The 26,685-nt window shown below is 51.3% G+C and overlaps 10 protein-coding genes across 10 annotated transcripts; 7 read left to right on the plus strand and 3 right to left on the minus strand.

Moving 5' to 3' along the window:
• Positions 1-298: 298 nt before the first annotated feature.
• On the minus strand, positions 299-1,799 carry ASPSYDRAFT_34590 (dienelactone hydrolase; the record flags this gene model as incomplete). Its single annotated transcript, XM_040845260.1, has 3 exons — positions 299-1,020; positions 1,070-1,507; positions 1,562-1,799. The coding sequence occupies 3 exons, from the start codon at positions 1,797-1,799 to the stop codon at positions 299-301; spliced, it is 1,398 nt and encodes a 465-aa protein (XP_040699491.1).
• Positions 1,800-2,467: 668 nt separating this feature from the next.
• ASPSYDRAFT_92810 (putative MFS transporter) lies at positions 2,468-4,365 on the plus strand (the record flags this gene model as incomplete). Its single annotated transcript, XM_040852733.1, has 4 exons — positions 2,468-2,672; positions 2,725-2,887; positions 2,943-4,001; positions 4,053-4,365. The coding sequence occupies 4 exons, from the start codon at positions 2,468-2,470 to the stop codon at positions 4,363-4,365; spliced, it is 1,740 nt and encodes a 579-aa protein (XP_040699492.1).
• Positions 4,366-5,397: 1,032 nt separating this feature from the next.
• ASPSYDRAFT_158061 (putative phthalate transporter) lies at positions 5,398-7,237 on the plus strand (the record flags this gene model as incomplete). The annotated part of the gene is made up of 8 exons (XM_040842700.1): positions 5,398-5,615; positions 5,697-5,733; positions 5,796-5,924; positions 5,970-6,039; positions 6,094-6,141; positions 6,191-6,336; positions 6,385-6,602; positions 6,652-7,237. The coding sequence occupies 8 exons, from the start codon at positions 5,398-5,400 to the stop codon at positions 7,235-7,237; spliced, it is 1,452 nt and encodes a 483-aa protein (XP_040699493.1).
• Positions 7,238-7,678: 441 nt separating this feature from the next.
• On the plus strand, positions 7,679-11,329 carry ASPSYDRAFT_48903 (glycine decarboxylase subunit P). The gene is made up of 2 exons (XM_040847732.1): positions 7,679-11,020; positions 11,072-11,329. Exons 1-2 carry the CDS (start codon positions 7,900-7,902, stop codon positions 11,125-11,127), a joined length of 3,177 nt encoding a protein of 1,058 aa, XP_040699494.1. The 5' UTR covers positions 7,679-7,899; the 3' UTR covers positions 11,128-11,329.
• A 501-nt stretch (positions 11,330-11,830) lies between these two features.
• ASPSYDRAFT_158137 (chlorohydrolase family protein) lies at positions 11,831-13,494 on the plus strand (the record flags this gene model as incomplete). The annotated part of the gene is made up of 2 exons (XM_040842706.1): positions 11,831-12,083; positions 12,134-13,494. 2 exons carry the CDS (start codon positions 11,831-11,833, stop codon positions 13,492-13,494), a joined length of 1,614 nt encoding a protein of 537 aa, XP_040699495.1.
• A 321-nt stretch (positions 13,495-13,815) lies between these two features.
• rglA (putative rhamnogalacturonase B) lies at positions 13,816-15,976 on the minus strand (the record flags this gene model as incomplete). The annotated part of the gene is made up of 12 exons (XM_040842725.1): positions 13,816-13,845; positions 13,895-13,951; positions 14,007-14,147; positions 14,205-14,451; positions 14,514-14,735; positions 14,792-15,003; positions 15,062-15,113; positions 15,160-15,235; positions 15,282-15,351; positions 15,401-15,522; positions 15,570-15,671; positions 15,721-15,976. 12 exons carry the CDS (start codon positions 15,974-15,976, stop codon positions 13,816-13,818), a joined length of 1,587 nt encoding a protein of 528 aa, XP_040699496.1.
• A 1,739-nt stretch (positions 15,977-17,715) lies between these two features.
• ASPSYDRAFT_60593 (putative serine peptidase, family S28) lies at positions 17,716-19,924 on the plus strand (the record flags this gene model as incomplete). Its single annotated transcript, XM_040849872.1, has 5 exons — positions 17,716-17,925; positions 17,958-18,193; positions 18,253-19,369; positions 19,736-19,786; positions 19,916-19,924. The coding sequence occupies 5 exons, from the start codon at positions 17,716-17,718 to the stop codon at positions 19,922-19,924; spliced, it is 1,623 nt and encodes a 540-aa protein (XP_040699497.1).
• ASPSYDRAFT_48909 (cytochrome P450) lies at positions 19,696-21,841 on the plus strand. Its single transcript, XM_040847733.1, has 4 exons — positions 19,696-20,433; positions 20,487-21,138; positions 21,197-21,463; positions 21,527-21,841. Exons 1-4 carry the CDS (start codon positions 19,987-19,989, stop codon positions 21,679-21,681), a joined length of 1,521 nt encoding a protein of 506 aa, XP_040699498.1. The 5' UTR covers positions 19,696-19,986; the 3' UTR covers positions 21,682-21,841.
• Positions 21,842-21,898: 57 nt separating this feature from the next.
• On the minus strand, positions 21,899-23,566 carry ASPSYDRAFT_71360 (uncharacterized protein; the record flags this gene model as incomplete). Its single annotated transcript, XM_040850577.1, has 1 exon — positions 21,899-23,566. The coding sequence occupies one exon, from the start codon at positions 23,564-23,566 to the stop codon at positions 21,899-21,901; it is 1,668 nt and encodes a 555-aa protein (XP_040699499.1).
• An 891-nt stretch (positions 23,567-24,457) lies between these two features.
• Positions 24,458-26,653, plus strand: ASPSYDRAFT_157799 (fungal specific transcription factor domain-containing protein; the record flags this gene model as incomplete). Its single annotated transcript, XM_040842671.1, has 6 exons — positions 24,458-24,520; positions 24,576-24,737; positions 24,777-24,866; positions 24,926-25,071; positions 25,129-25,596; positions 25,657-26,653. The coding sequence occupies 6 exons, from the start codon at positions 24,458-24,460 to the stop codon at positions 26,651-26,653; spliced, it is 1,926 nt and encodes a 641-aa protein (XP_040699500.1).
• Positions 26,654-26,685: the final 32 nt, after the last annotated feature.

Consider the following 26,685-nt stretch of genomic DNA (forward strand, 5'->3'; position numbering starts at 1 on the left):
TATTCAAGTTTGGGCAGAAGTTCTTGCTTTATTGTTAACATGCTTCTGTTACGGCAGCGCAGCATTTTGCTTTCTATGTTGTTGATGAAGAGAATATTGTGCGGAGGCGTATATATATAAGAAAATGAATAGAGAAATAGATTAGATGCTATCCATGAACACGGCTAAAAAAATGTACGTCATCATATTACAAGCGAATGCATGTGGGCAGACATCGACAAACGGGTATAAAGGAACGAAAGATCGATCATAAGGCGTTTTGCAGAGTCACTGTGATCACCCTCTGGGGACTGTGTAATTAAAGTTCCTCTTCCTTCTCTTCCTCGACATGACTCTTCTCATAATTCTGGATGCCGCTGGTTTCTCCGTTCTCTTCTCCGTTCTGGGCGCCCGCCTGTTTTCCCTTGTTGGGGCTCTCGGTCTCTGACTGCGGCGCCGGAGACTGCAGTTGACTCTCCGTGGTTTTACTGCCCTTACTCTCTCTTCGCTTCTTCCCGCGGGTGATCAACCGGTTATGAAATTCTGGCTCATCGACCTCCGGGTCCTCTTTGAGGATTCGGCGAGCCGACTCCCGTCCGATGACTGGCAGGCGATCAACACCCTGCACACCCTGGGGAACGAGCTTGGGATCGAGTAAGCCGACCTGGACCAGGACGCTTGCCTGGTCCCAGTAAATGTGTTCGGAGTATAGCTGTTTAGCACGCAGACTGACGATGCTCACTATGACGATCTCTACTCTCTTATTGGTTGGAGGGACTCCCGGGAGCATCCACGGAACTTCCTGGGTATGTTCGAAGGAAATATAGATCTCGTCCACCACGCGATCGGCGCCCGTGGTCCGTGAAATCAGACGCAGATGCATTGACGGAGGCAGCTTTTGGAGGAAATATTTGTCATAGAAACTACGGAGAGCACGCGCTCCGGTGCCACCGCTAAGGGTCGGTGTGTATGTGATGGTAGGAGTGAGGTTCTTGGTGTAGTGCTCCATCGTATCGTCGAGGTTCAGAGAGAAGAACTTGCCTGTATTCCATTAGTATTGGCTCTAAATCCCAGTGGAATCCAATCTTACCCTGCAAATGCTCCTCCCAAGGCTTTTCCAAATCCCTGTCCTGCCCATAAGCTCTCCGTAGGACCTCGAGCGAGCGAGTGAACGCAAGATCTGCATCCAGCCGATTATATTCGTCCTGATCCACTTCAGCGAAGCCCGGCTCGGATTCAGAGTATGTATATGCGCGGTGTCCGATCTCAAGTTGCTCTCCCACGCCGATTCCAGGGTTGATCTGCCTGGTTGATCGCTTCTTTTTACCTTGCAGGCCCAGTACTGTCGGTATGGTGATAACGTCGATGGCCTCGCCAGCCAGGTGCGTCAGGATGCGCACCGACTGCGGGTAGCGCGAACGTGTATCGGGGATGCTGGTAGGGTAGTAGCAGACGAGTGCGCCCAGGCGACTGACGTTATTCGGTTTGAGATAGTATTCTAAACAGAACGCGGCGGCGTCACCAAACGCTACAAAGGATTAGAACCTCCATCCAGAAAATAAAGATGGTGTTAGTTGCCTACCGATAACACCATAGTTGTCGCCAACACCGAGTCCCTCTTTGACGGCCGTCAGGCGACGAACGTACTCCTTTCCATCCTCGCTGTAAGGGACATATACGACGTTAAATCCCTCCTTCATCCAGGCCTCGACGAATTCACCATCGAACTCGGGGGTCTCGGCAGTAATAATAAGGCGGGCGTTCTTGGAGTTTGTATAGAGGAAGCCGCCGCTCGGGGCGTTGATGGTTACCGAAGCCATGGTATATCAAATAGAAGTTGACATAGACTTTGTTTCGCGAGAGAGAGTTGTTCCTGAAGGAAAGTTTGGAACAACGTGCGAGTTACAAAAGATTGGCAGCTACGTCAACCAAGAGAACAAAATACGTCATACTCGTCATTCCAGCTTGGTATAGCATCAAGGCGGAAGCCCATCAGGCGCTCTGCTATAGGCGGATTCGCCGCGCTTAATGAGTTAATCTCAACAGGCCCAGTGTGTCAAATCTGGTGTCGAATCAGGGATGTGCAATTGCTTTGCCTTTTATACACTAGTCCTCTGTCTTCAAGCTGCCGCCCCGCACTCTGACCATGGTCCTACTGCTATGGGTGGCAAGTATGGCCCGGATGCAGCATCGTGAACGAGAGAAATTCATCGCCTGTCCTCATCATCATGGTGGCTTCTCATACACATTCCCGCAGCAGTTAATATAGATCGGTATCATGCCATATCGGTTGTGAAACGGGCTAGAAGCTGACTCCGCACGTAGGTATACCAGAACTAATCGAGAAGTTTCGACCTCCCGACCGCGAGCTGTCTAGACCGACCCACGACAGACTTTTATCAATGGCCTTCTCTTCCTCTCTTTTCTTCCCCGTGGCCGCTTAGGTATTATTCACATAACGAGCTCATTATACCTGACATATCATACTATGTCCCTCGTGCAGCATGTCTCTGCACTCGAGGGCGTGGATCGCTCCGTAGAACCTCAGGAAGAAGAGACTTTCGAGGGCTCTGTCGAAGGATTTGGGTCCATCCGACGAAAAATCAGCTATGACCTTTTCCCACAGCCGGTCTCCGTTATTGAAGAGACTTCGACAACTGCTCCTTACAAGGTTTCTACTGCGCAAAGACTAGGTACTTTCCCGCGACGCAAAATTTGAACTTTACGCGTGCTAACGTCTCCAAGCCCAGGTGCTCGCTACGGTATTGGCCTGCTGGCTTGGTTCAGGAATAATCTTTGGCTTTGCGGCGCTGAAACCTGTCCTTGTCGCCCAGGGTGTCTATCGCAATTTGTGTGCGGCGGAGGAGCTGGATGGGGAGTTGGATACCTGCTATGAGCAGGAGCTAAGGTGGGTGTTGCGATCAGACAAGCTAGGCTATGCTGATTCCATTTTCTAATTGCAGGTTGAACTTCTTCTTCACCGTGGGATCGATCACAGCAAATGTCTCGTCTCTTCCGGTCGGCTCTATTCTCGACCGCCATGGCTCCCGTGTTTGCGGCTTTGCGGCCAGTATCATTTTGGCTGCCGGCAGCTTATTGATGGCGTATGCGTTCAGACACCCAGAGATCGACGGCTATATTGCTGCGAATTTCCTGCTCGCGCTTGGAGGAACTTTCCTCTTTGTCCCATCTTTTCAAATAGCAAATGCGTTCCCAAAATACAGTGGCACCATTGTTGCTCTTGTGACGGGCGCGTTCGATGCATCTGCTGCAGTTTATCTTTTCTATAGGCTAGCCTTTGAAGCGAGCAACGGGGTCTTTACTCCGGACAAATTCTTTTTCAGCTTTACTCTAGTTCCCGTCTTGATTTTCTTCACATGGCTTACGCTTATGCCAGCTCACGATTATCAGACCACCCACCAACTAGAGGTCAGAATTGAGAAAGCAGAAGATGCGAGTAGGGATGTTCATGACTCGGATGATGATATCGAGAGCGACGGAGAGCTCCGACGAATAAGAAGCGAACGTGCTGAGCGCCGTCGTGAAAAAATCCTCAAGCTTGACGAAGTTCTTGGCGACGAGGAGGAACGGAAGCAGCGCGAGCAACATGAAGAAGAGCGCCAGCAAGTCAGTGCTGTATGGGGCGTCCTTCATGGTCTACCGGCTCATAAACAGATGGCTAGTCCATGGTTCATACTCATAACTGCGCTCACAGTTTTGCAAATGCTCCGAATGAACTACTTTATCGCCACAATTCGGTCCCAGTACGAATTCATGCTCGACGAGCAACGGGGAGAAGATATCAATGAATTCTTTGATATCGCATTGCCGGTTGGCGGAGTCATTTCTACGCCGTTCATCGGGCTGCTACTCGACCACCTCAGTGTCCCATCTACACTGGCAATCATCGTATTCCTGACCACGGCCATTGGAGTCCTTAACTCTATTCCCACAATATCAACTGGCTATTTAACTGTTGTGCTTTTCGTTCTTCTACGTCCTCTATATTACTCTGCCATGTCGTAAGTGAACCACACCCAATTAACTTACACGCACTAACAGGGAATTATCAGTGACTATGCCACCAAAGTCTTTGGCTTTGCCACATTCGGTCGTGTTTACGGAACTATCATCTGTTTGTCTGGCTTGGTGAATTTCTCCCAGTATGGCTTAGACGCACTGACCCATGGTCCGTTCGATGGCAATCCCATCCCAATCAATATCATGTTCGCAGTAGCAGGGTTTGTCGTCGGTTCTATCCTAGTTGGTTATGTGGCGACCGCAGGAACCCGGCTTAGGAAGCAGCAGCAGCAAGAAGCCGAGGAAAGTGAACGGCAGAGATTGATCCCTGTGGCGGAAGAGGGACCTGCGCTTAGGTATATGTAGGGTAGGTGGGTGAAGGTGAAGGTGCTGTACAAACTTTATGCCTCGCGTATACGATTGAGGCCATGATTTACTTGGTTGTATTTAATACTTATTCTCCCCTAAACTTAGGTTGATAAATATGATTTTAATGGCGCAATCTGCTTGCCCAGAATACAAGTTGTCATATCGAAATGCCGAACAGACAAGCTACGGCACTTGGTCTTGGAAGTCTTGTCCCTAGGCTCGTGCAAACTGACCATGGTGCTGATTGGAGCGGCAGTTGCTCTTAATCCTTCAGTTACAAGCATTTGCCTCGCTTCATCAAAGGCCTCCCCAGTCCAATCGATCTCGCTCCAACCCAACCACCGAAAGCTAATAACCCGCGACGCCATCGCCAAGGCCGCCAAGATCTCCTCCTCATCTGCGATCCCGAGGCATCTATCAGAATTCAGTGCTCTCTCGCCGACAGTTACATCGCAGACTCGACAGCGGACTCGGGAAAGCAAGAAAGTGGTATGAGTGCAGTGGATCTCCCCCGCACAAAACGGGTCCAGCCCAGGCCAGTCCGGGGAAGAAGAAGCGGCTGTCTTGCTACATCGAGTTATGCGCCGAGGCAGTTTCGCCTTTCCAGTCCGGCTATTGCGCTGGCCTGGTTTGATCGGCACTTGGGGACTCGGTGCTATTGGTAAGGAGTGTGGATTCTGCGGCGTCGAGCGCGACACTCAGACTTCGGTCAGTACCTTCGTTACATGAGTTGTCTCCACGCGTTGGAGTGAGGGCTTGTCATATCAGTAGTCTACGTGTTCATTCATAGGACATTGTCTGGGGAAGGGATCCATACGGGGTAAAATACGCGGAGGAGGGGCAGACCCTCCAGCGGGCCTGGGGTCGTTGGATAATTCATAATCGTCGTGTATGTCATGTTGTTTGTTCTCATTTTAGTTGGCTTGGTTTCATCTGGGTATATAAGTCTCGCGTCCATCTCTGGTGTCCCACTCTCGCCTGGCTTTAATTTATTTCACACGTTTATTTACTCTCCATTCTTAACCTACAATGTCCCTCTCCGACGAAAAACGCTTGCCGAGCGTGGAGAACATCGAAAATGCAAAGCTACCGGCCCTAAACAATGCCGACTATGACGAGGAGTTCTCGCCCGAGGAGCAGAAGCGGATTATCCGACGGATTGACCTGCGGCTTGTCTCCATCACCGGCCTCGCATATTGCGTTTCGCTTATGGACCGGACGAATTTGAGTATGGCTGCTGTTGCAGGGTGTGTTTTCTGTTTTTCTAGACTTTTATTTCCTTTCCTTTACGCGGGGTTGAGGGATGGTCGCTGACGAGATGATACTAGGATGGTGAAGGACTTGGAGCTTGTTGGATTCAGATATGTAAGTGGCTGTGGCTACCTGGTGGATAATGACTACATGAATTCTGATTATTGAAAATATAGTCAATCGTCGTCTTGACTTTCTTTATACCTTACGTGATCTTCCAGCCGCCAATGACGGTCATAACAAGGAAGCTGGGTCCTACCCTGTTCCTGGGAAGTATTGTGATTGCGTGGGGTGCAATCCTAGTTGTACGTACTGCCTCTAGTTGATTTGGTTGCCTGCTGACAGTCTAGGGCATGGGTTTTACGAAGAACTGGAAACAAATGACTGCTTGTCGGATACTCCTCGGTTTGCTTGAAGCGGGTAAGAGATAATATCCCGTCCATGGTCCAACCGGTAATACTAACCATCGCGAAGGATATTTCCCCGGCTGTGTTTACCTTCTGTCTAGTTGGTATGCTCGATGTAAGTTTATTCTTGACGTTGTGCGCTTATCTGGTCTGACTATGGTTAGACGACGTCCAAAAGAGATTTTCGATATTCTACCTCATCGGCTGTGTGGCCTCGGCCTTGGCTGGGATTCTCGCCTTCGGACTGATGCAGATGGAAGGGATTCAAGGAATCCGCGGCTGGAGATGGATATTTATCATGGAGGGAGTTGTATGTGATACTGTCGTATATGATATATGCGTCTGCTAACAAGTTTAGATCACTGGAGCCATCGGTATCCTAACCATCATTTTCCTGGTCGACTTCCCTGACCGGGCACACAAGTCCTGGAACTTCTTGAACGAAAAGGAGACTGCATTTGTCGTGCGACGTATCAACCGTGACCGGTCAGACGGAGATGCTGAACCTTTCACTCTCAAGAGATTCCTGAGGCCAGCGCTGGATTTGAAAATCTGGGGGTTCGCAATGATATTTTTGTAAGGGAATACCCATTTGCTATTGGACTTTCCAGCTGACCATGGCTAGTTGCGTTACAACCGTCACCTATGCCATCGCATACTTCCTTCCAATCATCCTGTCAGAGGGAATGGGGTTTGACACTGGCACCTCGCAGTGTCTTGTTGCACCTCCCTATGGGCTTGCCGGGTTTGTGATGTTCGGAACGTCCTGGGTGGGCGACAAATATCGCTTTCGCGGGCCAGTCCTCATCTTCAATGCCCTTCTTTGCATTATCGGCCTCCCTATGATGGGATTCGCCAAAAGCCATGCTGTACAGTATGTAGGTGTTTTCTTCACTGTGGTAGGCTCAAACTCCAACATCCCGGCTGCAATGGCGTACCAGGCCAACAACATCCGTGGTCAGTGGACCCGTGCACTGTCCAGCGCTACTCTTGTTGGGTTTGGAGGGATCGGAGGCATAGCTGGGTCGCTTGTCTTTCGTGATTCAGATAAGCCAGAGTACCGGCCGGGGATCTGGTGCGCGATCGCGTGTAATTTGCTCCTCATGCTTATTGTGGTTGTTCAGAGCATATATTTCCGCATTGCCAACAGGCAGGCCGAGCGGGGAGCACGGATCATCGAGGGGTCTCCGGATTTTCGATATACTATATAGCGGGGCCGGGGTAATGATACGCACGGTATATTGTAGATGTGATTTAAAGACAACCACCAAATGAACCCGTTTATTCAAAGTAGAGTGCTTAATCGGTCATGGTCGTACGATTTGTAGGGTGAAGTGGGTGATGTCATTGCTCCCCGCGGCGAGAGGACTGCACTCCGCCCATCGCCAACTGGATGCCGATTATTGAGCCGGAGAGAATCCAGTTGACTCTGACACAAAAAGACCTTGTGAGAGCTACCCCTCGCTACCAGCAGCAGGCCCCGGTCGGGGTGGAGGAGACGAAAATTGTATTCCGGCAGAGTCTTTGCCTTCCCGCGGAAAGAGCGATAAGCCTGTGAGCGCCGTTATCGGTGGCCAATCAGCGGCCGGCTCGGGGCTGATAATGGGGGCACGGGCAGTTTCCCGTCGGCCTTTCCATAGTACATCATCATCGTCACTTTTCTCGACCTCTGCTCGGCTTCATTTCTTTTTCTCTCTTTTTTCCCAGCTTCAATCCTCCTTTTTCTCGCTATCCTCTCCTCTCTCACTCATTCTTCACTCAATTGCGTCGGTCGCCGCCTATGCCGTCGCGATAAGCGCTCGACTTATCCCTTCACATCCCCGATAGAGCTTCCTACTGCTGACGAGCTACCCCCTTGACCCCTCGTTCAACGATGGCTGCGTCTTGGTGCTTGCGCGGCTCTCGCCAGCTCGCACTGCGCGCTCCATTGCGCACAGTTCCCTCTGCTCCTGTGCGGAGCCGACTCCTCCCCGCATACCGTGCCCTGCACACAACAACACAACAGTCGCACTCATCCCGGCGGCCTGTTTATACAAGCTCGTTGGCGGATCACGGTGTTCCTCACCCTCGCGATGTTTACCAACCGCTAGATACCTTCCCCCGACGTCATATAGGGCCCTCGCCGGAGGCCGCAGCAGATATGCTGGCAGTCCTCGACCCTCCAGTTGCATCCCTCGACGAATTCGTCAAGCAGGTGCTCCCGCCGGATGTTCTGTCTGAGAAGAACCTGGATGTTGCACGTGCAAGCGCCGACGAGGGGCTACCTCGTAGCAGTGTTCACAGAGGTCTGGGCGAGACGGATATGCTGAAGTTGTTGGACAAGTACCGGGAAAATATCGACGTTTCTGGAAAGACATACATTGGTGCTGGTTACTACCCTACGATTGTGCCTCCGGTGATTCTCCGCAATGTCCTGGAAAACCCTGCCTGGTACACTAGCTACACTCCTTACCAGCCGGAAATCAGCCAGGGTCGTCTGGAGTCGCTCCTGAACTTCCAGACCTTGACCGCGGATCTGACAGGTCTCCCATTCGCCAACGCTTCGGTTTTGGATGAGGGTACTGCCGCCGCTGAGGCCATGACTATGTCTTTCGCTACAATGCCCGCCAGCAAGCAGAAGAAGGCCGACAAGACATACGTTGTCTCCCATTTGTGCCACCCTCAGACCATTGCAGTCATGCGCTCTCGTGCGGAAGGCTTTGGAATCAACCTCGTTGTTGGAGACATCCTGGCCAATGACTTCCAGCTCGTAAAAGACCATGGAGAGCACCTGATCGGTGTTATGGCACAGTACCCTGATACCGAGGGTGGTATATACGACTACCAGTCTCTGAGCGATGCTATTCACTCCTCTGGCGGTACCTTCAGCGTTGCCACCGATTTGCTCGCTTTGACGCTTCTGAAGGCACCGGGCGAGTTTGGTGCAGACATTGCCTTTGGTAACGCCCAGAGATTTGGTGTTCCCATGGGATATGGTGGCCCTCACGCCGCTTTCTTCGCTTGTGCTGACAAGTACAAGCGCAAGGTTCCTGGTCGTGTTGTTGGTGTTTCCAAGGACCGCCTGGGTAACCGTGCTCTCAGACTGGCACTCCAGACCAGAGAGCAGCACATTCGCCGTGAAAAGGCTACCAGCAACATCTGTACTGCCCAGGCATTGCTTGCAAACATGAGCGCCATGTACGCAGTCTACCATGGACCTGAAGGCCTGAAGGCCATTGCTCAGCGCATCATGTCCATGACCACCGCCTTACAGGCGAAGCTTGCAGCTTTGGGCTATAATGTCCCTGCAAAGTCAAACGTTGCGGATGGTGCTGCTGTCTTCGATACTGTTACCGTGGAGTTCGCGAACAGCCAGGAAGCCGACGCCATCATTGCAGCTGCGCGCGAGAAGAAACTTTTCCTTCGACGCGTGTCCCCTACTAAGGTCGGTGTTTCTCTCGATGAGACCGCTGGCCGCGATGAGATCAAGACCATCCTCGAGGTCTTCGCTTCTCAAGCCAAGGGTGAAGTTGCCCTTGAGCAGGAGCTCAACCTGGCTCACATCCCTGCCAGCCTGGAGCGCACATCTTCTTATCTCACTCATCCGGTATTCAACACCCACCGCTCTGAAACCGAGATGCTACGATACATTCGTCACCTAGAGTCCAAGGACTTGTCTCTGGCCCATTCTATGATCCCGCTCGGCTCTTGCACGATGAAGCTCAACGCTACCACCGAGATGATTCCCGTGTCGTATCCCGAGTTTTCTCAGATGCACCCATTCCTTCCCGCAGATGTCGCCAAGGGATACACTCAAATGATTGATGACTTGGAGCAGCAGCTTGCGGACATCACTGGAATGGCCGAGGTAACGGTTCAGCCCAATTCTGGTGCCCAGGGTGAGTTTGCCGGCTTGCGTGTCATCAAGAAGTTCCAGGAAGCCACAGGCAGCGCCAAGCGCAACATCTGCTTGATCCCTGTCTCTGCCCACGGCACCAACCCCGCCAGTGCTGCCATGGCCGGCATGAAGGTCGTCACGATTAAGTGTGATACCAAGACTGGTAACCTTGATCTTGACGACCTCGAGGCCAAGTGTAAGAAGCACAAGGACGAACTGGCTGCCATCATGATCACCTACCCCAGTACATTTGGTGTGTACGAGCCCGGTGTCAAGAAGGCTTGCGAACTTGTCCACCAACATGGCGGTCAAGTTTACATGGACGGAGCCAACATGAACGCTCAGATCGGTCTGTGCTCTCCTGGTGAGATTGGTGCCGATGTCTGCCACCTGAACCTGCACAAGACCTTCTGTATTCCCCACGGTGGTGGTGGCCCCGGTGTCGGTCCTATTGGTGTCGCGGAGCATCTTCGTCCCTACCTGCCGTCGCACCCCAACAGCGAGTACCTCCAGTCCAAGCGTTCCGAGTCTTCCTCTCCCCCAATCAGTGCTGCACCTTGGGGTAGCGCCAGCATCCTTCCCATCACCTTCAACTACATTAACATGATGGGTTCTAAGGGATTGACCCACGCGACTAAGATCACCCTGCTCAACGCCAACTACATCCTCTCCCGTCTCAAGGAACATTACCCTATCCTTTACACCAATGACAACGGCCGTTGTGCCCACGAGTTCATTCTTGACGTCCGCAAGTTCAAGGATACATGCGGTATTGAAGCCATTGACATTGCCAAGCGGTTGCAGGACTATGGCTTCCACGCCCCGACCATGTCCTGGCCTGTAGCAAACACCCTCATGATCGAGCCCACGGAATCTGAGAACAAGGCAGAGCTTGACCGCTTCTGTGACGCCCTCATCTCCATCCGACAGGAGATCGCAGCCGTCGAGAGCGGCGAGCAGCCCCGGGACGGCAATGTCCTCCGAATGGCTCCGCACACCCAGCGCGACCTCCTCGCCACCAAGTGGGATCGCCCATACACCCGTGAGGCGGCGGCCTACCCTCTGCCCTACCTTGTTGAGAAGAAGTTCTGGCCCTCCGTGACGCGAGTGGACGATGGTAAGCACCTCGGATCTTCAAGTTTAGTTGAACATTGCTAACAAAACACAGCCTTCGGAGACCAGAACCTGTTTTGCACGTGCGGACCTGTCGAGGATAGCGAGTAGATATGATACCCATGTTTCATTAGACTTATGACTACTATATTTTCAACACTTTTGGGGAGGCTATTGTGGCATTGTGTGAGATTCAACATGACCACGATAGACCCGGCGTTGGTTGGATTGGTTCCTTCAACATAGCATTGGACAGCTTTTGCATATGATAAAAGTCTAATTAAAATATACTTCATGCCAGATTATCTGTGAATGTTTTGTTCCGTAACTTTAACGAGATCGTCGATGCTATCGGTGGGCCCCGACAGCAGCAAATCAGCGCCGATCGGAGGAAGCCGTTGCTGTCAGTAAATTGCGGAGGTCGCCACCCTGCTCCATCAAGTTATCTATCCTCGGATATAAATTTAGACCTTTTGTTTCCTCTCCATTTTGCTCACCAAAGAAAAGAAATTCTGGTCCTGCAAGTGTGAAATGAATTCCCACGTATGATATGGCAGCACATGACAAAACATCACATGACCTGCAAACTGCATGAACACAAAGAGAACGTATCATTTTCAAAGAGCTCTTTTATAATCCGCTCGCTCGTCAGCAGCTTCCAGTGGCATTGAAGTGCGGGCAACTGTATTTATACCCACGTGGAAACTGGATATCTCGGCGCTATCGTGATTCGTGGTAGGCTCCCCCCTTGCGGCATGACACAGCAAGCTGACCTGCATGGCAGATTTGAATATCGGCGGAACAAATCGTAGAGATGGCGCCAATTACCCTGTTCTTTGGGACGTTCGTGGACCTTCCCCGGTTGAAATCCGGCCGGAAGCACGAGCTGTCTGTCAATCGTGGCGCGCTCTGGGTGTCAGCGTCGACTGGCCGGATCGAGGGCTTTGACTGGAGTGTTGCCAGCGAAGCAGAATTGCAGTCACTTGTTAGGGAAAATGGCTGGGTTGATGTACAAATTATACGAACAAGAGAGTACCAGAATGAGTTTTTCTTTCCGGGGTTTATCGGTATGTGATACATATTGACATTTTTGAAGAGACCTGTTAACAAACGATAGACACACATATCCACGCGCCTCAATATCCTAATTCAGGTCTTTTCGGCTCTTCAACTCTCCTAGACTGGCTGGAAACATATACATTCCCACTCGAAAGTTCCATGTCCAGTCTCTCCAAAGCCCGAACGGCCTACAACACCGTCATCTCCCGCACCCTCGCCAACGGCACCACATGCGCCTCCTACTTCGCAACCATTCACGTCGCCGCAACAAACCTGCTTGCAATGCTCTGCCACACCCGCGGGCAACGTGCTCTCATCGGCCGCGTCTGCATGGACAACCCCTCCTACTGCCCAGAGTACTACCGCGATGACTCCGCGCAGTCCTCCACATCTGCAACAGAGGAAACAATATCCCACATCCACACGCTTGATCCAGAATCCAACCTCATAAAACCCATCATCACCCCTCGCTTTGCCCCAACCTGCTCGCCCACGGCGCTCGCCTCCCTCGGCGCCCTCGCAGCATCCCACACCCCGCCCCTGCACATCCAAACCCACATCTCAGAGAACACATCCGAGTGCGCCCTCGTCCGTTCCCTCTTCCAAGAATGCCCTTCCTATGCTGCCGTATACGACGCATATTCCCTGCTTACCCCGCGCACGATCCTCGCGCACGCGGTGCACCTCACCGGCGAAGAAAAGGAACTCATCGCGTCTCGCAAGGCCAAAGTCTCGCACTGTCCAGCGTCTAATTCAGCGCTGGGCTCGGGGATTGCACCCGTCCGGGACCTCATTGATAAGGGGATCACGGTTGGTCTTGGGACGGATGTTTCGGGGGGATATAGTCCTAGTATTCTTGAGGCCGTGCGGCAGGCTTGCCTTGTTAGTCGGTTGTTGAGGCATACTACTTCGAAGTTGGGCGAGGGTGCGGATGGGGATGAGAAAACGAAAGGCGAAAAGAAGGACGGGGAGGGGAGGGAAGTCCTCTCTGTCGAAGAAGCGCTGTATCTTGCGACGCGCGGCGGCGCGGCCGTCGTTGATATGAATGGCGAATTGGGCGGGTTCGAGGTGGGGATGTTTTGGGATGTTCAGTTGATTCGGCTCGGGCAGGCTACAACCGCTGCTGGAACTGCAGCTGGTTCAGGGTCTGAGACTCAGTCTGTAGTTGATGTCTTCGGCTGGGAGTCCTGGACTGAAAAGGTGCATAAGTGGGTGTGGAGCGGGGATGATCGGAATGTGAGGAGAGTCTGGGTTAGAGGCGCTCTTGTGCATTCGATTGATGGTGATGGTGACCAGTATTCTGAGAAGGGGTTGATTGGACCGGCTGCTGATTTTATGAGAAAAGACTGGATGCGTTGGACTATGGGTGGTGTTGGGATTGGCGCGTTAGCATTGTTTTTGGGAGGGAGGGCAAGGTGAAGTTGAAGATGGAGTATTTCAATATTCATTCTGTCTTTTTTTTTTTTTTTTTTTTGCGCCNTTTTTTTTTTTTTTTTTTTTGTTTGATTGCATATGATGTGACTGCTATAGATATAGATTTGCATTCATCTACCTTTGCATCTACGCTTGATTTGTACTCGCGGCCTGGGAAATTTTGGGACTTGGACGGGAAGGATATATTCGGGAAGTGTATACACATGTCGGAAGTACTGCCACTATGTACAAAATGTCAATCGCACTGTCCATGTTTTCTACTTGAAAAGCATCAAGAGACAATAAATGACATCTTGCCACTGCCTATTACTGGAAGAGCTCAATGCAGTCAAAGACCTAAACAGATTAGCGGCAAAACAATAACAAAGGTATAAGAAAGACTCACCACGTTAGGACTGAGGAACGTGTCTCCTGAGCTTCCAGAAATAACATTGATAGTGATCTACACAGATAAGTCAGCAAGTGCGCACCCAGAAACAAAAGAAAGCAAAACAAACCGTATTCTCTCCCTCGACAATTGTCCCAGCAGGAACACTAACATCGTACACTTCACCGAGACCACGGTACGCCCCACGAGTAACGCCGCGCGAGTTGAGGTTCGTCGGTGCCGCCGGGGCATCCCCGGTGTAGCTATTGATCTGTGACTTTGTCAACATGCATTCAACTTCTCGGGTCGAGGTTGATGGTTGGTATACCGTTGCCTGCGGCCGACCACCAGCAAAGGAAAGCGTGGTTCCAATGCGAAGTGTCGCGGCGCCTGTCTGCGCGGATGTCGCGGTGAAGACGATAGTTACCGGGTTGTTGACGCTCTTGAAGACAGCCATGGGGAAGTCAGTGAGTGACGAGGAACCGACGGTGTAGGTTAGGGGACCCCAGTCGGACATGCGCGAGTCGGACGGGTGCATGCGCAGTTGGTTTTCGGCGTTGCGGAAGCCGGTTGGTCTATCGGAGCAAATGTTAGTTGACTATGAAAGGATACAAATGGAAGAAGGGAGGGAACTAACTGGCCATCCCATTCTCCGATTTTGAAGATTGTTGTTCCTGTCTGGACTGAGCCGGAGATGTTCTTTGTCGTGGCTGAGCCGGCAGATACAGTGACGGAGGTTTCGGCCACAGCGAATTCGCCCTGGTAGTACTTCATCGTGTAAGTTCCGGGCTTCATGGCGGGGGAGGTGAAGGTGCCGTCGGATGCTGTGTATGTCCAATACTGAGCGTCGTCGTTGAACCTGCTCGCAGTTAGTTGTAGTTCGTCTTTTATTGAGACTGCATTGCGTTGACTTACCAGTGGACAACCCAGTCCATGCTAGAGTCAGCGCCCGAGGCAGTCCCAGTGACAGTTCCCCTCCCACTTGCAGCAACGTAGCCCTTGATATCTAGGTTGGCGAAGAAACTGGTGTCGATGTCTGTTCCCGGTGTGCCGCTTCGACTGAAGTACATCGAATACGGGCCATGAAGACCCATTCGGTAGGATTCGGTTTGGACATGGCCCGAGTTCTATCCTAGTTAGCTGAGAAGGTAGCTGAGAAGGACAGATGTTGATTTCTGAACATACCATGTACCAGTAGAGAGCGGTGTAAGCGCCACCATTGTTGGTGTTGATATCACTAAGATCATTATTATTGACCAATGTCACGCTTTGACGATTCATACCGGAAGAAAGGACCGCCAGAAGAGCCTTCGTATTGATTGAGGATCATGCAAACACGGTGGGCGCTTCCTGCCACGCCTACTAGAGTAAGCAAACATCCAGATATGGCATAGGAACTACTTACAGTGTCTGTGGTCATCGATGAACCGCTCGCTGGAGTAGAACTTGCTACGAGTTTGTCCATCGACCAGGAACTTCGGCGATTAGAAATATCTTCTCATGTCTATTCACGTAGAGACCTACCACATCAGATCCTTCAATAGCGCTGCCGTCCGCTGTGGTCGAGACAGCCCCGAATGGCTCCTCATTGGGTAGAAGCTCCGAGTTAAGGCGGGCGATGAATCGCAGTTCGCCAATATCGGGCTCTGCATAGGTCAGATCCGTGTCAGGAGTTGAGACACGGGAAACTTACCCGCGGTTATATAGGTTGCCATGTGGATTATAGAGTCTCCGTTGTGGACGACGAAGTACTGGGTAAGGGTCGAAGTTTCACAGGTTACCTTGATATAGTCGCCTTCAAAGTGTCAGCACATTCTCTCGATAAATCCATTCCAGTTTCCTACCATCTTGAGTCGCAGAGACCGTTGCAGAGCCTAGGCCGGAACCGATATGGCTTCCAGTGCTCTGGTACTGAAGTTCCGCTGCATAGTAAGAGATGGACGTGATATCGCAACTTGACTGCGAGACAGTGAACTTCAGGGGGTTTGCAGAGCCGGCATCAATGGTGTATGAATCACCGTTGTCAACGATGCCAAAAGCCGCATTGGCTGCCTTTGCCCATAGGGCGATGGAAGAAAGAAACAGAGTCTTCGGCAACATGATGTGCGTGACAGTTGCTGATTTCAGACGACGATCGCTGAGGCAAACCAGGAGCTTAAATTCGTTTCCACCGTTCTTGAATCAGTAGGGCTCGAAATGGCCAGGGAGGGTGTGAGGCCCCTCTCATTTAGAAGTCTTCACCGTTTCATTTAGAGGTTCCACCAATCTCGACGGACTGTCGAGAAAGGCTATACCTCCGTGTCTAGTTAGGCCTGAAGAATAGTCTATTGTCGGGGGTCTACGGCGTATGGTCTGCTTTTACAGGCTGCCACCTTCTGCAGAACCGCCGAAATAGTGGAATCCCTCTCCGGCGGGAGGTTTACTTCTGACGGCATGACCCTTGTCTAATTTTGTCTGCACGGCATTAATTTAGACCTTGGCGATTGATCCAGGCATATTCCGGAGGAGCCCGGTGTCAGTGGCGGACGGACTGAACATGACCGGTCGCGATGCCTCTTTGAACGCGGGTTGTCGGATTAATCAAGGTATCATCGCATTTGAGCAAGTCTGGTCGTAAACCCGTTCAGGGCCTGAAATGTTTGAGGTTTTGGTGATTAGGAACAGCGACAACAATTCCACCCCTGAACACTGGAGAAGCTTTCTATATGAGACAGCCAGAAGAGGCGGAGTGGGCTGCAGTCCAAACTCCACATAGCGCCAATCTCTGTGAAACACAATAGGGCCAGACTAGAGCAATAAGTGAACACTGCTTTTGAACATGATTCTGGAGTGCTCACTGTTTGATTATTCCATAGTCCGGACATGGCCACGGAGTACTCCGTAAGCCAGTCGCATTATGATCGGCCTCAACCCTGCCACACAGTTAGGGCTGTGAACTGCGATCGGCACTCCTGTCCCGTACGACGTCCAGCATTTACGGTGAGATCGCCCAAGAACAAAGGGGCGATGAACTACTCTTATGACTTCAAGGCCAAGAGCATGACGGATTTACTGATTCAGCCCCAGTCTAACATGTAGGATGGAGGGGCTTTGTAACGCCCGGCTGAGTAGGGCAACATTCCGATGAGCTTCCAACATTCCAGCCACGATGATCTTAATGAAGATCCCAACGTGCTCAAAATAGTTCCGTTGTTTCCGGCCCGGCAGTACGTACTCCATCATGGTCGCGTCTGGCTTTTGCGGGGGGTTGTTTGTTATGGTGGGTTCACCAAACTCGTGGATCTTCTAAACTCGGATCAGAAACAGTCTGCCTGCTGCCATGTCTTTCGGTCTATTGTTGTTTCTTTCGTCGGGTAAATCTTTGTGAGCCAGTCACTGCTTTCAGCCTCATGGCCGATCAGGAATGCCAGTATTGTTCTAGAAAGCTGCTATTGTTCTTCGATTGTCCATATTCCACGGCGAGGCTGGGACAGCGACAACCCATCAGCAGCTGTTTCCGTCATCCATCCAACTCGCTATCCCCGGGGGCATCGGGGCCAAGTTTTAGTTTTGTCGATACTCCACCATTGGGGGCCATGTCTGCTTACCGCACACGATGTTTGCACAGCCCGACAGCCCGGCTGACTTGCCTGTCTCTGCTTTCTGTGTTTTCATGAATCAGGAGGCTCTGGTCATCTTGATGCAGTCAGCAATGGTCGATTTCGGTATAAAAGTGCCGTCCCTCGGCAAGATCCCACGATGCGTGTGTTCTTGGTAGGACAAACCGCCTCACGAACAGTGTGTTGTTGTCTTTGCCTTTTTTCCCTCGCTTCCTGCCATTGCTGCTTGCTATAGACAATATGCGATTCAGCCCGTCTCTCTCAACGGCCCTCGTGGCCTTGCTTGCCCAGTCTGTCGCCGGCCTTGGTTTGCGATCTGACCTGGCAAGAAAGTTGCAGCTCTCAGCTGAGTTGGGATTGGATCCGGAGCACTTTCTTGATCGTCACCGGTCGTCCCATGCTGCCTCTGCGAAGACTAGCGATAGTGGTATTTCTCCTGATTATGTTTCGGTGTGCTCCCGTTCCATGCTGGTAAATGAAAGGTGCCCTCGCTTACTGGACTGCAGCTCCCTATCAACCACGATGATCTATCTGTCGGCACCTACAAGAATCGATACTGGGTGAATGATGACTACTTTGAACCTGGCGGCCCAGTGATCTTGTACGATGTCGGGGAATCAAACGCAGAATTCTCTGTTTCGCAACTCACATCCGACCTTACATTTCTCAGTAAAATGCTCGATGAGTTCAAGGCGATTGGAATAATCTGGGAGCATCGGTTAGCCCCTCTACTCCCATCCGGTAGTGCGAGAAGTTCGACCAGGCTAACACGAACAGGTACTATGGTGAATCATTGCCATACCCTGTCTCCAATCAGACGCCACCGGAGCATTTCAAATATCTTACCACCGCCCAGGCTCTCGCCGATATCCCTGCCTTTGCAGAAAATTTCAGTCGTCCGGCCTTTGAGGATTATGATCTGACCCCAAAGTCAACTCCCTGGGTTATGGTGGGAGGTTCGTATGCCGGTATAAGGGCTGCACTCGCTCGTCAGGAATACCCGGACACGATCTTTGCAGCCCTTGCCTCCTCGGCTCCAGTTCAGGCGCGGATCAATATGAGTTCTTATCATGACCAGGTATATCGGGGGATGGTTGGCAACGGTGCCGGCAATTGTTCCAAGGACATCCACGCCGCGTTGGAATACATCGACGACCAGCTCTCGCATGAGCGCACAGCGGCATCGATCAAACAGCTGTTTTTCGGCGCCGGTGCTGAGAAGAACTCGAACGGAGACTTTACTGCGGCCCTCGGGGCCTTATTCTACTTCTACCAAACCAGCGGCATGGGAGGCCCTTCAGGGTCGCTAGGTGATTTCTGTAATTATCTTGAGCAAGACCCTGTGACGAATAAGACTGTAGGCCCTGAAGGCCTAGCTCCTCACCATGGGAACAAGTATATCGCAGAGCGTTGGGCTAAATGGCCCCCGTTCACGCAAGTGGTCAACCTGAACATGGAGACGAACTGCCGAGGCCTCGACAACTCAACTGCGCCATCTTGCGAGTTGAACGGGCCAACGTCCAGCCCAGACTCCATCGCCTGGACTTGGCAGTACTGCACTGAGTGGGGGTTCTATCAGAGCAACAACGTGGGAATCCACTCCATCCTCTCCCGCTTCCAGACCCTGGAATACCAACAAGACATCTGTAACCGGCAGTTCCCAGATGCCGTGGAAAGCGGACTCCTCCCCTCAGAGCCGCAGGCAGACACGCTGAACGAGGTATTTGGCGGCTGGACTATCCGGCCATCGAATGTGTTTTTTACCGAAGGTGAATTCGACCCCTGGAGGACGTTGAGTCTGCTTTCGACCGAGGAGTTCTCACCAAAGTTCAACGTTACGTCAGAGATCCCGAAGTGCGGTGTGCAGACTGATGCGGACACAGTCTTTGGACATGTCGGGGCCAATGCCTTCCACTGCTTCGACTTGAACCTCTTCAACGATGGTGCGAAGGAGTCACTGGGATACTTCCGGCAGGCGTTGAAAGAATGGCTCCCTTGCTTCGAGGAGCAAAAACACGGTTGAGGTGTCGAAATCGGGTCAGCATCAATCCTGTATGTTAATAACTATCCATGATACCACATAAGTCATATATAGCATGGGTGTTACTCCGTCCACCTCCATCGGATGAAAATTCCCCCGTCCTTGGTTCAGCCCTTTGGAAGACGTATTAGTAATAGTCTGCTTGATCGCCGCCGGAGGAGAAAACGGCGAGAAGTCCCCCCGGTTCCCTGCAACGAGACTGGGGAAGCCCTGCGCTAGTCCCGATCGAGGGCACCTTGCGACCGGGGCCTCAGCTCTCCGGCTGCTCTGGTACACTTGAATGTCTTTTTTGGATACGACAGTGCGCCCATAGCTGCCTAGCCTCAGCCCCGCCAATCCGTCATGGTCATTGCCAATGCGCTCACGCGGACCCTTCCATGAGACGCTTAGGTATATAAGTACTTGTGAAAGTATCTCAGCTCCCCGTGCTGATTCCTCCGTCTATTACCCAACTCTCTCACCTTGACATCATGTTATCACCACCAATCCTCCTATTGGGTGCCGTATTCGTCGCGTTTTTGTTTCTGCAGAACATCCATCGACGTCTCCAACGGCGTAGATACGCCAAAAAATGGGGTTGTCAACCCCCTCCTGTGGCGCAGACAGGTATCTATGGCATCCGCGCGTTCCTTGACCTCAGCAAGGCAATGAAGGAAACCCGTATGGTGGAATACATCCATGAGCGGTACAATGAGCATGGCTATACCTTTGGGCAATCCATGTTTGGACGCTCGGCAGTTTCAACTGCTGAGCCGGAGAATCTGAAGGCTATATTGGCTACCCAGTTCAATGACTTTTGTCTGGGAACCAGGCATCGCGAGTTCTACCCCACGCTTGGGGATGGCATTTTTACACTTGATGGTGCGGGTTGGTCTCACAGTCGTGCTATGTTGAAACCCCAGTTCCAGCGTGATCAGGTAAATAGACCATCCTCTCTCTGCAATATCGTCCACAGCGTTGACTTGGTCAGGTCGCCGATCTAAATCTCATGGATGGCCATGTTTCTCGAATGATCGATCTCATCCCCAAGGACGGCTCTGTTTTCGATATCCAGGACCTCTTCTTTCTCATGACCGTGGACTCGGCCACCCATTTTCTCTTTGGTGAGTCGGTCGGCGCAATGGAAGGTGGCAGTGTGCTTGGAAAGTCGTCCGTTGGAAATGCGCAGGGCTTCGCCGATGCATTCAACACGGCGCTTGAGTACCTCAGCAAGCGATCAATGGCTTTAACCTTCTATTGGACTATCAACCCGAAGGAATTCCGCGATGCAAACCGACGCGTCCACGAGGTCGTCGACTACTATGTCCACCAAGCTATCGAGGCCAAGAGGCATCCCGAAAAGAAGGAGCCTGGCCGATATATCTTCGCCGAGGCACTCGCTCAAGATAATGACGATCCTAAGTTGTTACGTGACAACATGCTCAATATCCTGTTAGCAGGCCGTGACACGACAGCCAGTCTCCTTAGTTCTGCATTCTTCCTCCTGGCACGCCACCCCGCGGTTTGGGATAAACTTCGCGGAATCATCATCGAAGAATTTGGAGACGCCCAGAATCCAAAGGGAGAGATCACTCATGCCAGACTTAAGGATATCCCGTACCTGCGCCATTTTTTGAACGAAGGTAAGCAGCTCTCTCGGCCACAGTTCCAACCATAACAACCAATTAACAAAATAACCAGTCCTTCGCCTCGTCCCACCTGTGCCTCTCAACTTCCGGGTCGCTGTCAAAGACACCACTCTCCCTGTAGGCGGCGGTCCCGACGGAAAATCGCCCCTCTTCGTTGAAAAGGGCGAGCCAATCCTCTACAGCGTCTACACCATGCACCGCCGCAAGGACATTTACGGGACTGACGCTGACTCCTTCCGACCTGAGCGCTGGGAAGAAAACTCAAAGCGAGGCTGGGCGTTCCTCCCCTTCAACGGCGGTCCTCGTATTTGTCTTGGTCGTGAGTTCTCCCCCGCCTCTTTTCACTTGATTACCGGAATGGATGGTTTTAACAATTGACTAGAACAATACGCACTCACGGAAGCAAGCTTCGCAATGGTAAAACTAATGCAGCGCTTTTCGACAATCGAGAATGGTGCGCCGGAAATTGAGCAACCGATCATTAAAGCGAATCTCACCGTGTCCCATGGTCAGGGCGTCAACGTTCGACTGTACTAATAATAGCCATCTCTGCTTTTTAACGACTGAAATGACATTATGGTTCTATTTTTTGTATATTTTAGGGTGATACACTTCTCTCTTTCAAGACTTGCGAATACGTACCATTATATTTATTATGGAAACATGTTCCTTATAGTAATGACAGTAGACACATTCCCTCGATAATAAATACCATGTATAGTCCTATATATTCCATTCGATCATCGCAACCAAATCACACAAACAACCTCTCTCTCTTCATGAACAAAGAACCCACCACACCCACCACACCCCCAACAAGCGGAATGATAAAAGCGCGCCGAATCGCCTCAGTGATACCCCAAATCGCAGCCTCACGTAGCTCTCCATCCAACGACTCAAAAAGGACGCTCTGGGCACCCGAGACCGCATTACGGATCTCCGTCTGACTGTGGCCGTTGCCGTGGCCATGGCCCTGACCAGCTAACACGCTGTTTAAATTACGTACCGCAGTTGATTGAAAGACCTGGCTTGCGACCACGAGACAGATCACGGTAGCTCCTATCTGGGCAACGTTTTGTATATTGATTGCACTGAGGATGTCTGAGGGGTTTACTTTGAGGCTGCTGACCGAATACCCGAGTTGCATTGTCAGGCCGGTGCCGATTCCCATTAGGATGCTGAAGCCGTATACCCGTGCAGGTGGAATTGATGGCGAGAGGTAGACGAAGAAGAGCGCGGAGGCGATTGTCAAAAGGATGCCGGAGACTAGGCAGAAGGGCATATAGTATTTGGCTTTGGGCAATACCCAGCCGGTTGCGAGGTTAAAAGTTATGGTTACCAGGAGGTAGGGGAGAAGTCGGACGGCTGCCATGAGCGAGGTATCATTCTGGGCGAATTGGAAGTAGACCGGGATGTAGAAGGTTGTGAAGAACATTGCGGTGTTTGCACAAGTTGTTGTGATGTAGAGGAGTATTTGGGTTCGGGATTTGAGAAGGTGGCCTGGGAAAGATCTTGTCTGGGCTGTGGTCAAGATGCAAAAGTATTGCTGCGCCGCGTAAATCGAGAGGAGGACGGCGAACACGACAATCAGCGCGATTGTCCTGCCCTCGCTCCAAGCCCAGATGCCCCCGGCCGATATGAAAGCCATTGCGAAAGAAACCCACATTCCTGCACTAAGTGCGAAGCCCGCATAGTCCAATTGCGTTAGCCTTTCCCCTATCGTCTTTCCTGGAGCCGGATGAAGTGAGGGTAAGAAGAATAGGTATACTGGTGCTGTGATGGCGCCTATGACAAGATTGATGTAAAATCCCCATCTCCAAGTTGGCGACGAGTCAGAAAAGCTACCACCAACAACAGGGCCAAGGATTGCACCCAGGCCCCAGACGAACCCAGTCCCAGCCAAGTATGATCCGCGTTCTCGCCTCTCGGTCATTGCTGAGATGATATTGAGGCCCCCAAGGTAGATGCCAGTTCCTCCAGCACCAGCAAACACGCGGCCGAGAATAAGCGCATTCATGGTGGGTGCGGCACCGCAAACTGCGGATCCTGCCTGGAATAGCACAATTCCTGCTATGTATAGCCATTTCATGTTAAACACCGTGTAAACGTAGCCGTAGGGAAGGATGACCGCAACTGAACCGAGAGGAAAACCGGCACCGATCCAAGCCAGCTGGGAGACATCAGAAGGGAAGGTCTTGATCACAGCACCCTGAACGTCGGCTGCAATTGTTGTATCGAGACCATACATTAGGGCAGATAGATATAACGCAGAGCAAACCAGAAACCAGCGCAGCCCAGTAACCTTGCGGGTTCCATGGTCGATCTTTTCGGTCTGTGGTTGTTGAATGCTTTGCTCTGCTTCCAGTTCATTGTGCTGGCCAGTCAGGGAACTTCTTGTTCGAGACTCTAATGTAACCTCCATTGCGTTTTTTTGATATACTGCTATCGGCAAAAGACGTAGATGTATAGTTCAATAGCCGGGGGGGTCTCCTTGCCCATTAAATACTGCAGGCTGTCGACCTCCACTCATCGTAGCACCACATTATGTCCGATATCACCGTCAAACAGTTCTTATAATAGTAAGGAGCGGGGATTGGCCGAACGAATGTCCACACCGTCAACCGAATCGCATATTGAGCACGCTACCGACCGTCACCTTACGATGGCAGGCCAGGAGAGGATCGCCACCACCCCAATAAGAGATGAGGATTCGTATTGGACTCACGGGATTAAGGCATTGTATTTTTTAACCCCGTCGAATTCGTGATGGCTGCATCGTCTTCCCCGATATTGGACGGCCGAAGATTTTCGGCCGAACAGGCGACCCGCTCCATAGTCAACCAGGAAGAATCCTCAAACTTTTATGGTAAGGAACAGCTTCCTGGCGGATGGTTTCCGATGGCGAATCAGGGTCATCCTGTCCGTGTTAGCCGTGGCTAAAAAAAATTGAATATGTATCGTGAAGTTCTAGATGCTGGCAAAAATAACAAAGCAACGATGCTCGCATACACATATACCCTATCCAGATCTGGACATTGGAGCATAGTAAAGAGTCTAGTTAATCAATATTGTAGGATAGAACTGGCTAGAAGTGAAAACGAGTCCGACGTGCTATAAGCAATATCGTCACGTGCAGGGATGAATGCGCTGTTTGGAGAGGACGGCCTTACGCCATCATCTTCCTCATTTCGCCTGATTTCCATCATCAGTCTCAGAGCACGCATCAGAAAGCTCACGACCAGTTATATCTGTTAGACTCCTACGCACTAACTGTCATCTGCCGATGAGAAGCTATATGATATAGATCCCACCCATGCCGCAGACCCGAAAGCGCCGGGTCACGACATGTGTTCCCTGCCACACGCGGAAGCAAAAAGTGGGTGACTACGTATGGGCCCTGATGTGTGAGACTTGGCGCTAATTGTCAAAAGTGTAATCGGCAATATCCCTGTAATCACTGTACTCGGCGTCGGCGACCCGAGGAGTGTATCTACAAGCCTGCACCAGTTGACCGGCCCTTGCGTGCTATACTAGGTGACGAGTCACGAAATCAAGTGTCAGATAGTGTTCATCCCATCAAACATCCGGCCGGTGTCTCGAAGACAATCCAGTCTCCAATAATTCCATATGAGGATGGCCCATGCAACCAGCACGCGGCACTTACCAAATCGTTCGGCTATTTTGAGGATAGTAGCTCTAACACGATGGCACTGCTTAAAAATGTACTTCCAGCAACAAACCCTAATACAGTCCGTGCGCCCTAGGCTGATCAGTTTTTCAGTGGGACTTGCATAATGGAGATGATGAGGATATTGATAACCGTGCGTCCCCGGACATGCTCCAAAAAATTAGGTCTGACCTTGAACGCATGCCGCGCCGTGGTATCCTTGACTTTCTCACCCAATACTTTGTGTCTGAATTGAATTGGTAAGTTAACCACGCCAATAAATCCATCTGGGGCGGTACGCTAACGGCAACCCCTAGGATGAAACAACTTGTTCATGCACCCAGCTTCTTGATACACTATCAGCAATGGTGGGCCAACAATAGAGAATTGACAGTCCGTAACGTCGAGTATGCTGTTCTCATCCTTCGAATATGTTCATACGCAACACAATTCCTCCCATCGCCAACGTATCCCGATGATAAGATCAGCGACCTACCACTCGGTCATATTCGCAACACGTGCGTTGAGCTTGGGAATAGTCTCAGTGAAACATGCCTCGCTCTCGACTGGAAGGGTGGCCTGGTCCGCGTTCAACACATATTATTCGCTGCGCTAAACTCCTCTTGCGAAGGGCGAACAGATATGTTTTGGGAGGGCATTGCCTCTGCCTCTCGCGCGGCTCAGAAGGCTGGCGTACAAACAGCGGCTGCTGAACTCGGAGGTGGGCAAGAATTCGACAAAGAAATGCAACGAAGGATATTCTGTAACCTTTATCTCTTGGATAGGTAGGTTACTTACGTCCCATTATATTTGAACATCACTGATCCGATCTATACAATGCGCAGTCACTTGTCGAGGCAACTTGACAGGGTCCCTTTCTTGCCCGACAATCTTGTCGCAGAGATGCTGCCTCGATTACGCCTCGTCCCCGAAACAGGCATGTTGGACATGGACAGCGACATCACGGCACCAGAGTTATTCACTGAACGTTTAATGCAAGTCCAACTAGGCAGATTCTGGCGAAAGTACCCCAAAAAGCAAACTATCCCCTACGACCCAACCCAAGCCGAACAACGATACGAGCAATTCTGCAGCGAATACCTGCCCACACTTCATCCAGCCCTAACCTTAAGCCCAGATAAAAAATGGGACACTCAGCTTCCAAAACTTTCCATGCAACGCCAACTCCTCCATATCACCATCTTCGATTTCATAGCCTGGAACTTCCGCCCTCTCCTTCTGCTCAATGAAAGCCAGATCACACAGCTGCCAGCCTACAAACAAGTCCTGCTCCAGTCCCAGAAGCAAAAGCTCGCGCAAGCTGCCGTCGAAGAACTAACGGCCGTCTCAAATCTCCATTCCATGTTCGGTGGCGGCCATACCCGCTTCGCTGCTATCATATTCAACTCCTTCGAAGCTTCCGTATTGCTCTTGACTCTCCTTTCACGGCCGGATTTCCCGTTCGACCAGACTGAAGAAAACCATGACATTCTCGGCCGACAAGTTACGAAACTAACTCGCAACAAAGCAATGCAAGCGGTAGAGAAAGCCCTAAACCGTCTGCAGATACTCTCTGGAGTAAGCGATATGGCAGCCGCTGGCGCACGTGTAGTGTCTCAGCTTTTCGCGCAAGCAAGCAGACTCTCTGAGTCTGCGCCACCTGCGATAATCCCTGGTTTATCGAATACGAGCGAATTATTTCCGGGATCGTTTTCGGATCTGCTAAGACTCGGGGCCGTGGTCGGTCATGATGAGGATTGGGGGTTTGAAGAAAGTTTGTATCCGAATTATGTGAACGGGTTGTTTTCAGCTGGTGTCCCTGGAGATGAGTATAGATGCTGATCTTGAAGAGTTCCAATGTCTGTGGGGATCTC

Source organism: Aspergillus sydowii (assembly GCF_001890705.1).
Source record: "Aspergillus sydowii CBS 593.65 unplaced genomic scaffold ASPSYscaffold_11, whole genome shotgun sequence".
Lineage (NCBI taxonomy): Eukaryota > Fungi > Ascomycota > Eurotiomycetes > Eurotiales > Aspergillaceae > Aspergillus > Aspergillus sydowii.